This window comes from Helicoverpa armigera, chromosome 21, assembly GCF_030705265.1.
Source record: "Helicoverpa armigera isolate CAAS_96S chromosome 21, ASM3070526v1, whole genome shotgun sequence".
Taxonomy (NCBI): domain Eukaryota; kingdom Metazoa; phylum Arthropoda; class Insecta; order Lepidoptera; family Noctuidae; genus Helicoverpa; species Helicoverpa armigera.
The window spans coordinates 8,748,453-8,764,164 of NC_087140.1; the positions used below are offsets into that span (position 1 = coordinate 8,748,453).

General features: G+C 36.9%; 2 protein-coding genes and 1 long non-coding RNA gene across 5 annotated transcripts; 2 read left to right on the forward strand and 1 right to left on the reverse strand.

Annotated features, from left to right (window-relative positions):
- Positions 1 to 179: 179 nt before the first annotated feature.
- Positions 180 to 7,039, forward strand: LOC110377071 (uncharacterized). Of its 2 annotated transcripts, XM_064040249.1 has the most exons (8): positions 180 to 331; positions 460 to 651; positions 1,999 to 3,547; positions 3,664 to 3,753; positions 4,115 to 4,204; positions 4,631 to 4,750; positions 5,587 to 5,677; positions 5,773 to 7,039. In XM_064040249.1, the coding sequence occupies exons 1-8, from the start codon at positions 267 to 269 to the stop codon at positions 5,835 to 5,837; spliced, it is 2,262 nt and encodes a 753-aa protein (XP_063896319.1). In that variant the 5' UTR covers positions 180 to 266; the 3' UTR covers positions 5,838 to 7,039. The 2 variants fall into 2 exon arrangements, with proteins under 2 accessions (XP_063896319.1, XP_021191441.3); XM_021335766.3 differs by lacking the exons at positions 180 to 331; positions 460 to 651 and adding an exon at positions 1,679 to 1,779.
- A 131-nt stretch (positions 7,040 to 7,170) lies between these two features.
- Positions 7,171 to 9,552, reverse strand: LOC110377081 (uncharacterized). 2 transcript variants are annotated; one of them, XR_010277547.1, is made up of 3 exons: positions 9,427 to 9,552; positions 8,139 to 9,122; positions 7,171 to 7,741 (listed from the first exon to the last, which is right to left on the reverse strand). It is a non-coding gene; the product is annotated as an uncharacterized LOC110377081 (long non-coding RNA). The 2 variants fall into 2 exon arrangements; XR_010277546.1 differs by having other exon boundaries at positions 9,339 to 9,464.
- A 360-nt stretch (positions 9,553 to 9,912) lies between these two features.
- On the forward strand, positions 9,913 to 15,495 carry LOC110377059 (nucleolar protein 56). Its single transcript, XM_021335748.3, has 8 exons — positions 9,913 to 10,069; positions 10,142 to 10,346; positions 10,713 to 10,880; positions 11,750 to 11,948; positions 12,491 to 12,754; positions 13,040 to 13,194; positions 14,004 to 14,174; positions 15,178 to 15,495. Exons 1-8 carry the CDS (start codon positions 10,067 to 10,069, stop codon positions 15,393 to 15,395), a joined length of 1,383 nt encoding a protein of 460 aa, XP_021191423.2. The 5' UTR covers positions 9,913 to 10,066; the 3' UTR covers positions 15,396 to 15,495.
- Positions 15,496 to 15,712: the final 217 nt, after the last annotated feature.

A 15,712-nucleotide genomic window follows, 5' to 3' on the forward strand; every position in this document is an offset into this window, starting at 1 on the left:
TAGTGCATCATCTAACGTCGTGTCAGTTCGGCAGTCTTCGACACGGCGCTGTGTGTCGTGCGATTAGACGTATTGTACGACTTTACGGAACTCGCCCGAATCGAGACGAGCTGCTCCGAAATCGGACGAATACATAATCAGCTGTTTGTGAGGAAGTATTTAGGTGTATAAGTCAAAGACTACACTACAATGTGTATACTTAGAGATATTTATCTACAACAGTCAACGGCTGGACTTGTATTATTCGTGTATAAACTGTTTTGAATATGAATGAACAAAGTGCATTTATTATTAATGAAGAAAGTCACGAAAAAATAGTGAAAGAAGATGAGTGAGTACTCTATATTCATACATTTTATTAGTACCTATCACAAATGCAGTATTAATTCTAAATTGAAAATATAATACTGCTATAAAGATAACCTCAATTATTTATACCCAGATATTTTCGTTTTATAGAGAAGAAAAGCGTAAAGAGCAAGCAAGAAAAAAGACTAATGCACGTCAAAGGGCATATTATCAGCGTCAGAAAGATTTGAAAAAAAAAGCAGGAATAATAAAAAAAACAGTACCAAAATCAAATGCTGAACGTCAAAGGAAATTTCGTCAAAAATTTCGTCAACATAATGCAGAAAAATCTTACATGGATATGTAAGTTGATTTAATAATATAATATTTATTTAATAAAAGAAAAAATTGTTTTCCTATCGGTCACCACGCTCAAAAAGTGTAACTTGAATTAATATCGAAGAAAAAGAAATACTGTATGAATAAAAATAAAATAATTATAATGAGGGTTTTTGAAATTTTTTCTGCCACCGGGTGGCGCCACGTATGCGTCTGGTCCAAACAGCTGTCAAATAGTATGGAATTGTAGGTGCCGAACTTATTGTTTATTGAAATTCTGTTATATTGGAAGTGTTATTGATTTTATTATGGACTACGGTCAGAATAAGGTTTCCGAACTAAAAATTGAGCTAAGAGAGAGGGTGCAAAAGTCACTGGTACTAAGGAAAAGCTTGTTGAAAAATTTTGTAACACAATATGATTTAGTTTTTTTTATTTACTCAACCGCAATAGTAAAACAATAATGCAGTGCTTTAATTATAAAATAAAAAAAAACACTAAAATCGTTCACTATTCATAGTAAAGATAAGCACTTTGACAGTTATCTGGACCTGACGACTCGGTGCTGCCACCTGGTGGACGCCATTTTACGAAACCCTCATTGCATTAAGTTGATACAGAATGCTATATATCCCCGAGTGCCACACGTATTTTATTTTTTTGTTTTTTTTTTCCTGTTAATTTTAGAGGTTCTCAGTAATTTGATGTGATTTTTATAATATTATACTGTTTTTGTCGACTTATTTTGCCGCTGCGAAGTTGGCTATTGATGGCCATCATTACGCATGCGCTAGCAACTATTTCCGGACTGAGCTATATCGGGTGTGTCGTTCACAATCACATTAAATCTAATCACATATACTTCATGATATTCTATGGCGAATTGTAAAAAAAATAAGCTAATCCATTCAGTGGTTTAGCCACAGGAGTCATTTTTCGTTTTTCTAATTTACAACATCATGTGTAAAGCAGAGATAAAGTTCTATTCTATTTTTGTATATGGCAATCCGTGTCGATGTCAATTCGACGATTCTGCCAATGACAAGTGGGATGAGAAGCAAGCGAATGTTTTGATCAGTTAACAGCTGTCAGTTTTCATTGTTTTCAAGCAAGGGAGAGTTTCAATTGTTTGGAATGACTGACTTTTATATGGTGTTCTAATTTTCGCACATTTTTATTCTATTTAATTTGTTTGAAAAATTCATTTTTTTATTTTTACGTATTTTTCTTTTTCTTTTGCGCTAATCGACATATAATAACCAGTATATTAAGGCATTTCATTTAATGTGACTGTGAACGACACACCCGGTATAGGCAAGAACAATACTGCATGAGCTGTAATAATCGTTCTAATAGAATACTTGGTTTTAGTGTTAGTGTCTCGTCAAAAATGCCTGCACGGAGTACGTTACGCCGTCAGGCAAGAAAAATAATTTTTAATGTGGCGAATTATATGCAAAAGGAGAAAGACGAAGGGGTGCACAATGTAGCACAGGTGCAGCGCCGCACTGCCGAGGCTACGGGGGTGTCTATACGCACCGTCTCCAACATTCTGAGGGAAGCCAAAAAAGGCGACCCCAATTCTGACTTCCGCACTCCAGGGAAGAACAGGAACAAGCCAAGCCCTATTACCGGCATTGATGACTTCGACAAAGGCGTCATTAAACGTTGCATATACACTTTCCATGTCAAGGAAAAAGCTATGCCGTCTATATCCCGGTTACTCACGAAACTGCAAACCGAAATAAACTTTAAAGGCTCTGCGAGTAGCCTCAGCCGAATTATTAAAGAATTAGGTTTTAAAAAGCGAAAAACCGAAAACAATAAAATGGTGTTTGTAGAGAGAACTGATATTAGACTAAAGAGAATCGAATATCTTAAGCAAATAAAGAAATACAGGGATGAAGGAAAGAAAATTGTGTATACAGCTGAAACATCGGTTTGTCTGTCACATCCAAAAGGCGTGGAGAAATCTGATGATGTAGATAAAAGTTTGAAAGGACAAAAAATTGTTGCTATCCATGCAGGTTCGGAAGATGGCTTTGTGGCGAATGGCCTGTTAATGTTTGTTAAAGCAGGGACAAAGTCTGACAAAGATAACATGAACTTCACCAAGTATGAAACTTGGCTACGAACACAACTTATACCTAATTTACCTCCCAATTCAGTTGTTGTTATAGACAACGCACCCTATCATAACAAGCTGAGAGATCCAGCTCCAGCCTCCTATTCTCGGAAAGAGGATATGGAAGCCTGGCTAACGGAAAAAGGCATTCCATATGAGGATAATATGCTGAAGCCTGAGCTTTACCAATTGATCTGCCAGAATAAAAGCACCCGTAAGGAATTCATGATAGACCATATACTAGCAGAACATAATCATGTTGTTCTGCGTTCACCACCTCATCACCCAGATTTAAGCCCTATAGAGATGGCTTGGGCCGCTGTCAAAGGTTACGTTACCTCTCGGAATGTCAACTTTGATGCTGACCAGGCAATGCAATTGATTGAGGAAAAAGTCAGTTCAATGGGGCAAGAGGTCTGGATGACCATGTGCAATCAAGTGAAGGAAATTGAGGGTGAATACTTAGCCAGTGACCATGTAGTGGACAATATGACGGAAAGTCTGATTATTGATACCGATGACAGTTCTGAATCAGAATATGAGTCTGAAGACGATGATGAAGTGATTTCAGACTATAATGAAATGGAAGATCCACTTGGGTTGTGCGAGGTTAAAGTACCTGTATCAAAAGATATTGATAGTACTTCTAAAGTTATTCAACCACCTGTATTTCAAATAAATAATATTAAAAAGGAAAAGGTTGATATCCCACCCGCATGCTCTAGTCGCTTGCGCATGTTACTGGCTCCAGCTACTTGCACCGGGTATAACCCTAAAGTAAATTTTATATCTCAGGTACGGCCTTTTGTTTCCTTTTGTGTGTAAACAATCTCTGAAAGAATTTCATCTCAATTGATTCTCAACCTTTTAATGTACTTAGTGTGTTTTAACTGTGATGATAATACTTTCAGGAAACATCAAATTTGTCCAGAAGTGCAGAAGAAACTACCTCAGAGAATGTTTATGATGGTCTATTAGAAGTTAAACAGGAATTTGATGTGGTAATTATCTATCTACTTATGTTTTGATGAAGACACCTACAAATCAGCCTGAATGAATATAAATGAATAAAAATTATATACAGGTAGATTTGTAAATGTTTATCAGCCTTTTATCGTCCCACTGCTGGGAACAGGCCTCGCTCATCTCACACAGAGAAGGATTGAGGATATATTTTTTTAATACAGCTACATGCACCGTGTAGGTATAACCCTGAAGTAAATTTCATACACGAACTTAAGGTTTGGCCTTTTGGTTCCCGCATGGTAACCGCTCTGACCCAAATTTCATCTTAATTGGTTCTGTGGTCTCAACCGTTTTAATGTAGGTAGTGTGTTTTAACTGTGATGATAATAATTTCAGGAAACATCAAGCTTGTCCAGAAGTGTAGATGGAACTGCCTCAGAAAATATTTATGATGAACTATTAGAAGTTAAACAAGAATTTAATATGGTAATTATCTATCTACTTATGATGAAGAACACCAACAAATCAGCCTCATTATCTCCCAAGTCTTCCCAATCATGTTGGGGTCGGCTTCCAGTCTGAACTGAGTACCAGTATTAAACAAGGAGCGACTGCCCTATCTGACCTCCACAACCCAGTTACCCGGGCAACCCAATACCCCTTGGTAAGATGGTCGTCAGGCTTTCTGGCTTCTGACTACCCATAACGACTGCCGAAGATGTTCACTGACAGCCTACAGTTTAACGTGCCCTCCGAAACACAGTCATTGGTTTCAAGATATACTTAGAAAGTACATACAAACTTAGAAAAGTTGCATTGGTGCTCATACTTGAGAGATTGGTTCTTTACCCACTAGACCACCACAACTTTTTTAGCTTTACAATAGTTAATTATGATATTAATTGTGTACAGGATATAAAAGAAGAGCCTTGTTTCGAGGTTCCGATCACAAATGATTTCACTGCTGAAGCTTGGCCACGTTATAATATTCACACACACGAAGTTCAGAATGACCCACTAGCAGATCATCCCGTAAGTAAATATGAACGTCTTATGATTACAGTTCCCCGTCAAATTGCTTTGTACAGTCAACTTCAGGGGCCCGATTCTCCTAAGTTAATAATGTCAAAATTGAATAGAAATCGAGTCGCAATAGTACTTTTAACCATATCGGGCATTCGGCTACTAATATAAGACCAACCGTATTCCAACGAAATTCGATTGGTTTGCGATTGGTCTGCCATTTTGGTGATTTTGGTCTATACGGTAGTTTGCTCTACAATCATATTGCAATCGTCAATCATTTGCAGACAAAATGATTCATTATTAAATAACAGAAAAGGATAAAGACGTTTATTTCAAAGAAAGAATAGCGGAATGCCACAGACGCTTCAATCGTAATCGAGTCGTGATTGGATCTCAGTCGAATCGAATCGTATGTCGCTTAAGTAAAATTAGGAGAATCTGGTCCCAGGGTCAGTAGTAACAGTTTTATAGGAAAATCGTACTTATTACTATTGAGTTAAGGTGCATGACAGCTACCACTGATGTGCACTGATGTACCTACTACTGAAGTAAGACATCTGAAATGTTGTGTTTATGCAGTAGAGTTTAATTTTTGATGGTCATGATTACCAGTAAAGTTGAAATATATAATATTATATGCACATCCTTATGTACTACCCTTATATACCACCTTATGTACTAAAAACATTAATAGCACTCTATAAAAAAAGTGAGCAGCCTGACAATGAAATATTTCTTCAAATCGGACTAATAGTTTCTGAAGTTGACATTTTCAACATCTTAGAGAAAGTATAATTCATAAAGACATAATCCTGTCTCTATTAATTACTCTTTTTTTACAGGTGCCAAGTTCCAGTGTGCCAGTTGTTCCCTCATCTCATCTGGTCCCCCAGCCTGAGGATGGACAGCCACCAACAAAACGTTTGAAAAAAGGTACCGTCGTTTTTGCTTTCTATTTTTATCTTACCATTGTCCTTCTTATCAGAGCTTCGTCATTATGTATACTGTACTGACATTTTTTTTCTCAGGTCCAAATTACGTGGTAATTCTGAGAGGATCAAGAGGTTTTCCGATTGCCCCAGCAACGAAGTAAACACTGGTTCTAAATGGACTATAAACTGGTTATAATTGATGGAATACTATAATTTTCTTTGTGGTAATGGACTGAAAATAATCACAATATTATTATCAAATCGCGGTTCACGTGTGTTTGAGGCGAGGAAAAGAAAAAGAACTTTGTGTACATTGTCACCCATAGTCGACTTTGTGAATTTTGAGCAAATACTCTAGTGGGCAGAATATGGATGTTTCTCACGACGGGAATTGCTGTGACTCGGGGCGGGAAGGAGTGGTCTTGGTGTCTCTCGACATCACCAACGCCTTCAACACTCTTCCCTGGAGTTACATTAGGGAGGCACTCCGGTACCATCTGTGACAGATGTCTGTGAGCGGTGATCCGGTGACTGATCGTCCTTCCGTCTCCTAGGAGACAACGGGCCCGTGTTCTTCTACGTGCTCCTCAAGGAGAGTCAGTAAACCCCAGTGGGGCCCGCCAGTGCCAAGGCCTGCCGGGGCTGTGGGATTGTTCGAAAGAGTTACCGCGGCCCTGGTACATAACGGGCTTAAGAAGGAACATGGTGGGTTTGAGTCAGGGAGGGTTTGACACTCCCTCACGCTGTACGCACAGCGGGAGGGGAAATCATTTGATATTTGACGATTTTCCATAAAAATATAGTACGAAACTAGGCGAGAAAATACAAGAAAACATTTTTATTAAGGAATGCTGAATATGTAAGTAAAATCTCAATGGTCAAATTAGTGTTGTGCAAGCCAGTTTTTTATGTTAGATAGTATAGTTATCGGCACGGATAATGAGCTCTCGGCGGAAGAGTGAGGATCGCTTTGCGCACTGTACACTTATGGCAATAAACCAATTAATCACATCTGTGCAGGTGAAGGTCAGGGCTCAATATCCTTGCCGATGATTATAGTATTGTTTCTTTTTTATGTAAAATAGTTTTAATGTATTTTAGTTGAAATTATCCTTGTTTTAATTTAAAATTGTAATATTTATAATTATATTATTAAGTAAGTTAAAAACAGTATGTACAATTTTCATTTTGTAAAATTTTATAATATTTTTAAGTGCTTATTTGTATGTCACTGTGCATTGCAGCTAGTTATAAGCAAACCCCAATGTTTATAATTGTAAATGTAATTACGGAAAACTATTACAAACATATATCACTAATTTAAACAAATTCAAATAAAATTAAATGAGGATGACAAAGAAAATTTTTATTATTTTAATAACATCTTAGTGCTTAACCTTTGCAGGGCTTACAGTTGTAACTGTAAATAAAAAGGTTTGTATACGTATGAATCAGTCTTTAATACTTTGAATCAACCACTAATATTCAAAATCGTTTTAAAGGTTCGTTTTGAATGCTAGCTGCCGACTGCAACTGCCGACCGCACATACCGCGACTTCATGAATTCGGCCGCAGCTGCACTACTGGTTTGTGTTATATTTACGTGAAACCGTTTTGGTGCAGTGGGCAGCTGGCGTTTATAACGCACCTTTATTAATCAGTGAAGTGATGAGACCCAAAATGTGAATGTAACGCTTTGAAAACTTTTTAAGCACCTTAGGCTGAGTAGCAAAGGGATTAAACTTTTTCCAGCGTTCCACTGACACCTTATACTCCGTCAATAACAATTCCACAAGATATTCCATATTTTCAACGGTCTGCAACCAACTGCTTATTGAAAGAACACGGGATTCACCGTTACTGCAAAATTCCATTGTTTTTAAAATGCTCTTCGATTCTGCCCAGATTTCTTTTCTCGTTGATTTAGGGGTTATAAGGCCTATTCGAGGCTTCCTGGATCTGGTGTTGAATTTTATATAGGTCATATCGAGTGAGTCGAACAAAGTGCCGAAAAAAAAAAACAATCTGACTGTATCTTCGAAATCCGACGGAATTTCCTGAATATCTGGAAAAGATGAAAAATTTTATTGACTTTATTGAGTTAATTTTATTCTGATATACATAGATTTATTTACATGGATATTTCAGATCGAGATTCCTCTTTTACGAATTTACAATGTTGATTATTACCAAGGCGTATGGAAAGATGAGCAGAAGTGTCATAAGGCAGCTAGGTCATACAAGAGCGGTAGGCATGACCAAAACAATCAGTTAAGAAATGAAATGAAATCTTGAAATCTTTCAACGATTTTTATTACTACAAAAATTGGGCAGGTTCCAAAGGAGTATAATGGCAGAGACAGTAAACTACCCACATTTAGGTGCACTACTTTCTTAGGACATTTTCTGTTATGGCATCTCCGCTCATTGTTTCGTTCATCATGATTATTATTATTACTTACTCATTATAAATCCCATAACTGCTCCTACTTCGCAATTTACTACTTCTATGGCTGAATCCATACTACTTCTAGAAACCCTATTGGGATACACATGTTTTTCTGTCAGTAGTGGTAACAATTTATACTGGCTGCCAGCCTCTTGATTGTACAGAGCAACTACGTGCTCCCATTTACCAACTCTTACTTCACCTTCTAATTCATATCTTAAATTATGATCCATCAAATTATTACGTAAAACTTTCATAAGATGTCTAGGATTGTACAGAGGTATTATTTCTTCTCCGTTAACTTTGAATATTTTTTTTTCTAATACCTTTCCTTGTCTCAAATATTGTTTCATAGTATCCCTGATAAGCCAATCAATTGTGCAAACATTCAAATTGTTGCAGTTACATACTGTTGCTATCACGGTAAGCCCTATAGCTTGCAACTTTGATATTATAAGCTTTATTTGAGTTGATAAATCTATGACTGGTGTAGTACTTGAACAGAATATATATGAAATTGGTTGTATGTAGTCTGTTTTCACTCCTCTCACTGTAAATACCAGAGCTTGATGATAAATATTTTTATGTCTTACTGATCTTCTTAAATGGGTAGTAAGACTAATGTTCTCAAATTGTAAGATGCATATCTTCTTCTTTGATGTCATTTTTCTTACTTTTCTTTTTAATTGAAGATATAAATGCTCATTTATTGCTGAATGTAAGGAAATTCTACTGATGGTATGCAATTTTCTGCAGTGTTGAGGTTTATTATTTATTATCTTTCTACCTTTAACTATTCGGAAACTCAACTTATGTGTCCCCTCTTTGTTTTGTAACTCTGTGATAGCATTTGCAGCTGATTTAAATTTTCTAAGTGCTGCCTTAAATGGGGCATTTTGTGGCAACTTTAGTGCTCTCCTTAATTTTACCATGCCATCATTCTTCTGTCCTTGTAATTTATTTAGATTTTTGTCTTGCATAATGATAAGTACTGTATCTGAAAGTAAAGTTCGGCGAGTAACGTAATGGGAAGGTCGTAGTGTTATTTTGTACAAGAAAAATGAGTATTTAAAACTGTTAACAATATTTTTTTAGCGAAAGCAAGTCGTAGCATTGAAATTCATTTTCTTTTTATAATTTAGTACACTCGAGGCAACTATTTCATAATTTTATCATGCATTAATGAATCAAATCAAATCAAATATTTCCTCACATTACAGAAGCTGAGTCGCCTTTATAAACACAATAAACCAAGTTGTCTTAAAATCTCCGATCGAACTAATTATTTTAATAAAACATACCTTATGCTTAGGTCGCTAATCGTTTAATTATTTTTTTGAATTGAAAACTTGCCCTCCTAGTTTGACATTACATAGAAGAACTACTTGTCGCGTTTCTTTTTATTCAATCAATGAAATACATGTAAGAAATAAATAATTATGTAACAAATAGATAAATTAATATCTATGCAGAAAAAAAAACGTAGGTAGATTTACCACTGCTAATATGTATTTTTATTTACTTTGAAGTACTTATACATACTAGGCATTTTAAAAGTTAGAATAACTCACTGAGTAAAACGAATTACATACAAAGTTAGAGTCGGATGCGGAAGTAGGTGTAGATGCGTTTCATTATACGTAATATGCGTGTTTAATGGACAATAAAATGTTTATACTATTCTAAAAACAATATGTTATAAATATAAAAATCTTACTTGCAATTAGTAAGTATTTTGTTATAGTTATATATTTTATTGTTTAAGTACGTGGAATTCAATCAAATTGCTTTATAATCAAATTTACAACTTCGTATTGCGTGGTACGAAACAAACATAACCTCAAATTGTTATCAAATATTTCCATAGCGGGGGAGCAAACAAAACTCACGTGTTTGTTTCTCCCCGTAAAATGAAAATAAATTGAAGTAGAAAATACAAAAATGGTGCGTTATATCGTTATTTGTCTTCATTTAATTTAAAAGAAGTGTTAGTGTTAAATGTTTGTGTTATTTCAGAGTAAGTTGTATGTATTGTACGAACACAGCGCGGGCTTCGCGCTGTTCAAAGTGGCGGAGTTTGAGGAGTTGGCAGCGTTCCTGCCGCAGGTCGAGGAGTCCGTGACTGACTTGCAGCGCTTCAACTCTGTGGTGACCCTGAGCGGCTTCCAACCATTCAAATCGGCGGTGGTTGCGTTGGAAAACATCAATGCCGTGTCCGAAGGTTAGAACCCGCGTGGTATCTATTACTAACATAATCATTCATTCATTAAATAATTTGATTAAAATTATAAAATTTTGTGGTGTAATCATAGTTTTATGTCAACAACAACGGACATGCACTTAGAAAATTAGTGATGGTAAAACACAAAACCATTTTCATAATTCTTTGACCTTATTTTCTTATCGAACTAAATCGTTTGTCCATATTACTACTATATACTGCAGGGAGAAGAGAAAACAAGCCATTTTATAGGTAGTAGATGAATAGATAACCTACTAAAGTATTTATTAACACAGATAATGAAAATATTATTACTTTATTTACACTACAATAAACCAAATTAACTGATATCTGTATGTCAAATAGGTATTCTGCCAGAAGACCTGAACCTATTCTTGGAGGGGGCGCTACCAAAGCGTAAGAAGCGCAGCAAATGTACCCTGGGCGTGTTGGACCCCAAGCTGGGGGCGGCCATCAGCGAGGCCCTCGAGATACCTTGCTCACACACCGGTGCTGTTCCCGAGATTCTACGAGGTAAGTTGAACATGCTGGATTTACTTCAGTATGTCAGTTGAAAAGTATTATTATCATTTACTAACTTCTGCCAGCGGTTTCACCCTCATCCCATGGGAAACTGGACGAACCTGGATAAAAAATAAAAAAAATGCCTATAGCCTTCCTCGATAAATGCAACATAAACACTGAAAGATTTTTTAAACTTAAAAGCAATAGAGAGATGTTCCTATGTTATTTTTCACCATAATTATAGTCAAAGTGTAAACATATTATTCGAAATAGGAAAATAGGCCCTTTCAGATTAGAAATCTATACCCATATAATTATGTAGAAATAATCTACAGTTTGTGCACAATTTGATCTATTGCAGGTGTAACTATTCCACTTGTGGTAATAATGTTAGTGCTAAAGCAAACGCAGATATATCCACACATGAGCCTTATTATTAGTGTATTGTGTATGAAATAATCTGCTACAATAACGGTATATATTTTACAAGAATTATTTTGTAAGAAAACACGCTTGTGTCTATGCTTGTAGAAGGTACCTAATAAGAGTGATTCACATCCAGTACAATTGTTGTAAACGGGAATGTGGTTCCAAAACTAAAGCCCCAGTACCAGTTATTATTTTTATTTTATAAAAGTTTTATGACATATGTCCAACAATACTATACACGTTATTTGTCTGTTGGATCAAAATTAGTTCTTTACAAGTGGGCTCATGTATAGACTTAGTTTCTGCACAGCAACTCGTGCAATATTTCGTGAAAAGTTTTGTCTGAACTACCCCCAATCGTGACATCGCGATGGAATCCGCTTACGGCGTGCCGTGTCATCAAAGTTTTTCTCCTGACCATAATATTCAAAATCCACCTGTTTTCTCAGGTATCCGTCACCACTTCCACGCCTTGATCAAGGGTCTAACGCTGAAAGCATGCAGCGTGGCACAGCTCGGTCTTGGCCACTCGTACTCCCGAGCTCGCGTCAAGTTCAACGTGCACCGAGTAGACAACATGATAATACAGTCTATTGCGCTACTTGATCAGTTGGATAAGGATATCAATACGTTTTCTATGCGGATCAGGTGAATATTTGTACTCCTTACTTGTTGCCAAGGGTGAGTCTACAAGGTGCGTGTAGCTTGCGCATGTTGAGGCACATGCGCAGGTGACATGCAGTCCAGCGACTCGCGCATGTACCAAAGCACAATACCCACCCGCGTGCTCTTGCCACTTGCGCATGTTGACTTGCTCCAGCTACATGCACCATGTAGACACACCCTATAAATTCATGGAGTGGTCAATGTGATTTTTTCATTCTCTACCCTGCGTTAATTATTTGAATAAGTTTTTAGTTTCACAAGATCTGAAAAACATCACTTATGTTATTTAGACATTGATGCCAATGGCTTAATAAGTGTTATTGAATTAAAAAAAAAATAACATTTAATTAATCATATGAAAATACCTTTTTTTTGGTCACATGGGCCTGTAGACATATATGTACTTTGAAGACTAACATATGTATTATTAAATACAAATTAAAGTTCTTTAGCTTAACAACATGTAATTTACAGTTATCCTATTTGTACCTCACTACATAATCTTACACCCATTATCTTTTCAGAGAATGGTACTCATACCATTTCCCAGAGCTGATCAACATCGTCCCAGAGAACCAATTGTACACCAAATGTGCAGAATTCATCAAAGACAGGAAAACTTTAAGCGAGGAGTCTGTAGAACCTCTGACAGAGATCCTGGGAGACTCGGAGAAGGCTCAAGCTATTATTGATGCCTCAAAAATGTCAATGGGCATGGATATATCACCGGTGGACTTGATCAACATACAAATGTTTGCTGGAAGAGTTGTTGCACTTACTAATTATAGGTGAGACCAAAAAACTGAGTTTAAACTTTTTCGTTTCTCCATAATTATCAATGCTGCTTCTGAAATCATGTAATCTACAGTCCTTAGAAATGTTACTTGTTGCATGTCTTTAGTTTTTGGGCACCTTCCATTTATTCAGTGATCTAGCATTTTTAATGATCTGGTGTCAACTTTTTAACGTTCGAAAAGTGCTGATTTGCAGCCAAGTTAGAATAAACGATTTTTGTTTTTCTTTTTTTTTTGACAGAAGTTCTTTGTTTATTTTTTTTTTTATTAAACCCTCAGGAAGCAGATATCAGAGTACCTTCACACTAAGATGGAATCAGTGGCGCCGAACCTGACAACCCTCGTGGGAGACCAGGTCGGCGCTCGGCTCATCTCCAAGGCCGGCTCCCTCACCAGCCTCGCCAAGTACCCTGCCTCCACGCTGCAGATATTGGGTAAGTTGGAAACTGACCAATTATTGATAATTGACAAAGTTCTAGGCAGCTGCCTGTAGTTGTGTAGGCCCTGCAGAATTTAATTGAGAAACACTCAGGGAAGAGATCCTTGTGATGTAGTTGTCGTCTAACATTTTGTATTATTGAATGTTTTTTTTTCAAAATTCAAAAAACGAACTCTAATTTAACTCTATCGCGTTAACCCTCGAATCGCCATATCACAGCTATGCTCTAAAGTAGAGAGTTTCTCTAACTATTACTCAAGTCAAAGTCAAAAACGTTTATTGAAAGTAGACTAGTTTTTAGCACTTTTTCACGTCAAATTAAGGCTAACTCTTTACGATACAAAATTGCGATGATTGTGTTTTGGATGGCACGTTAAACTGTAGGTCCCGGCTGTCATTGAACACCCTTGGCAGTCGTTACGGGTAGTCAGAAGCCAGTAAGTCTGACACCAGTCTAACCAGGGGTATCGGGTTGCCCGGGTAATTGGGTTGAGGAGGTCAGATAGGCAGTCGCTTCTTGTAAAGCACTGGTACTCAGCTGAATCCGGTTAGACTGGAAGCCGACCCCAACATAGCTTGGGAAAAAGGCTCGGAGGATGATTCTTTACGATACAAAATTATTATATGTTGGAGTGTTTTTCCTACTCCCCAAGATTTTGTCTATCAAATACAAAAGGTTTCAGAGATTAAGGCATCAAACAATCACGTCAGCTTAACTTATTTATATTATTGTTTCATCATCTCCTCAGCCTTTTCCCAGATATGTAATATTTTTTAATTTGTTATATTTAAACTTTTCTTTAGGTGCCGAAAAAGCGTTGTTCCGTGCCCTCAAGACCCGCTCGAACACACCTAAGTACGGGCTGCTGTACCACTCCACGTTCATCGGCCGCGCTGGCCTGAAGAACAAGGGTCGCATCAGTCGATACCTCGCCAACAAGTGCTCTATAGCTTCCAGGATCGATTGCTTCTCCGGTAAGAAGATGTTCTATACTAGCTTTCTGCCCGCGGCTTCATCCGAGTACTGAGATAACGGATGATCCATGAACCAGGGATGTTTTTTTCCCGGGTCTAAGCTCTAATTTTCGGCTAAATCGGCCCACGGATTCATCAATATGCTATACATATATGGATGTTATTTATTTATTGGTTTGAAATAATTATTGTCATTTGATGTTTCTCAATTCAGTTGATGGCAATCAATTTAGCTGTAAGGGTCCGTTCAAACAGACCGGCTCGGAGAGCATCGGCGCGCATTTTTCTGTTCACACAGACCGGAGCCGGTCGGCTGCGCGAGCATTAAAGAGCATGCAAACGGAGCCAAACGTCAAGAAAAAGTACACGATCGGAGCCGGTCGGCTCCTCTTATTATTTCACACCGAGCGCCCCCGAGCATTCTCAATGACAAAAGCAGTGCACATCCAAACATAACCTTACTACAAATACTAAGTACTCGATTTTCAATGTGTTAAGAATTTGCTCTTCTCTCCGAGCCGGTCTGTCTGAACGGACCCTTAATATAATAATAATCATACAAATCGACGTATATTTTTAAGTTGACGCACACTTTGATCTATTGCAAGTGTTACCTGCACTTGTGGTAATAATAGTAGTGCTAAATAAAACGCAGTTGTATCCACACACAAACGCTTAATCATGCGTATTGTGAACTAAAGATACTGCTACAATATTATTTTAAAACGAAACTTGAACCGTCTTACCACAAAAACTTTTAAACGTCTGTCGAACACTTGTCTAAAAAATGACAGATTATGACGTTGAAATAGATGTTTAAGTTTTTGTAGTAACAAAAAACTTCATTATTTGTATAATTTATATCGCTCGAGAAGTGATCGTTCTTAACGAAAAGACTGGTCGTATATTTTACTTTAACTAGTTATACGTACCTAAGGATCCTGTGCTAGTCAATTTCACAACTTTTTTTGTTCAACTACTGTAACAAACTTTTCTTTTTCAGAAATACAATCATCAGTGTTTGGCGAGAAACTGCGCCAGCAAGTAGAAGACCGCTTGAAATTCTACGAAACCGGTGACATTCCCAAGAAAAACATTGAAGTTATGAAGGAGGCCTTAGACGAACTCCAACAGGCTGTGGACGCCGAAGCCAGTGCCAAGAAAAAGAAAAAAAAGAAGAAGAAGAAGGAAAAAGACGAAGAAGCTATGGATGAGGATTAACTGTCAAAGTGACAGCTCTAATTTTAAGTCAATAGTGTCTATTTTTTGAGATATATCGATGTGACCTCTATTGCAGTTAATAAATTACTTTTAAGGTTTATATTGTGTTTTATTTAACCATTTGCTCAACATGAACAATCTAACTAGCTTATAGCTAATATAACAGATACCAGTAATTTTCCTATGTATGGTTGGTTATTACTGTTTATTATTAAAATAGGCCTGATATTTTATTACAGAGCATAGGAACAGACCAAATAATTTCGGTACAAAGCTACCTTAATCTAATTTACTTTTTTATATCTGGTTACTATGTA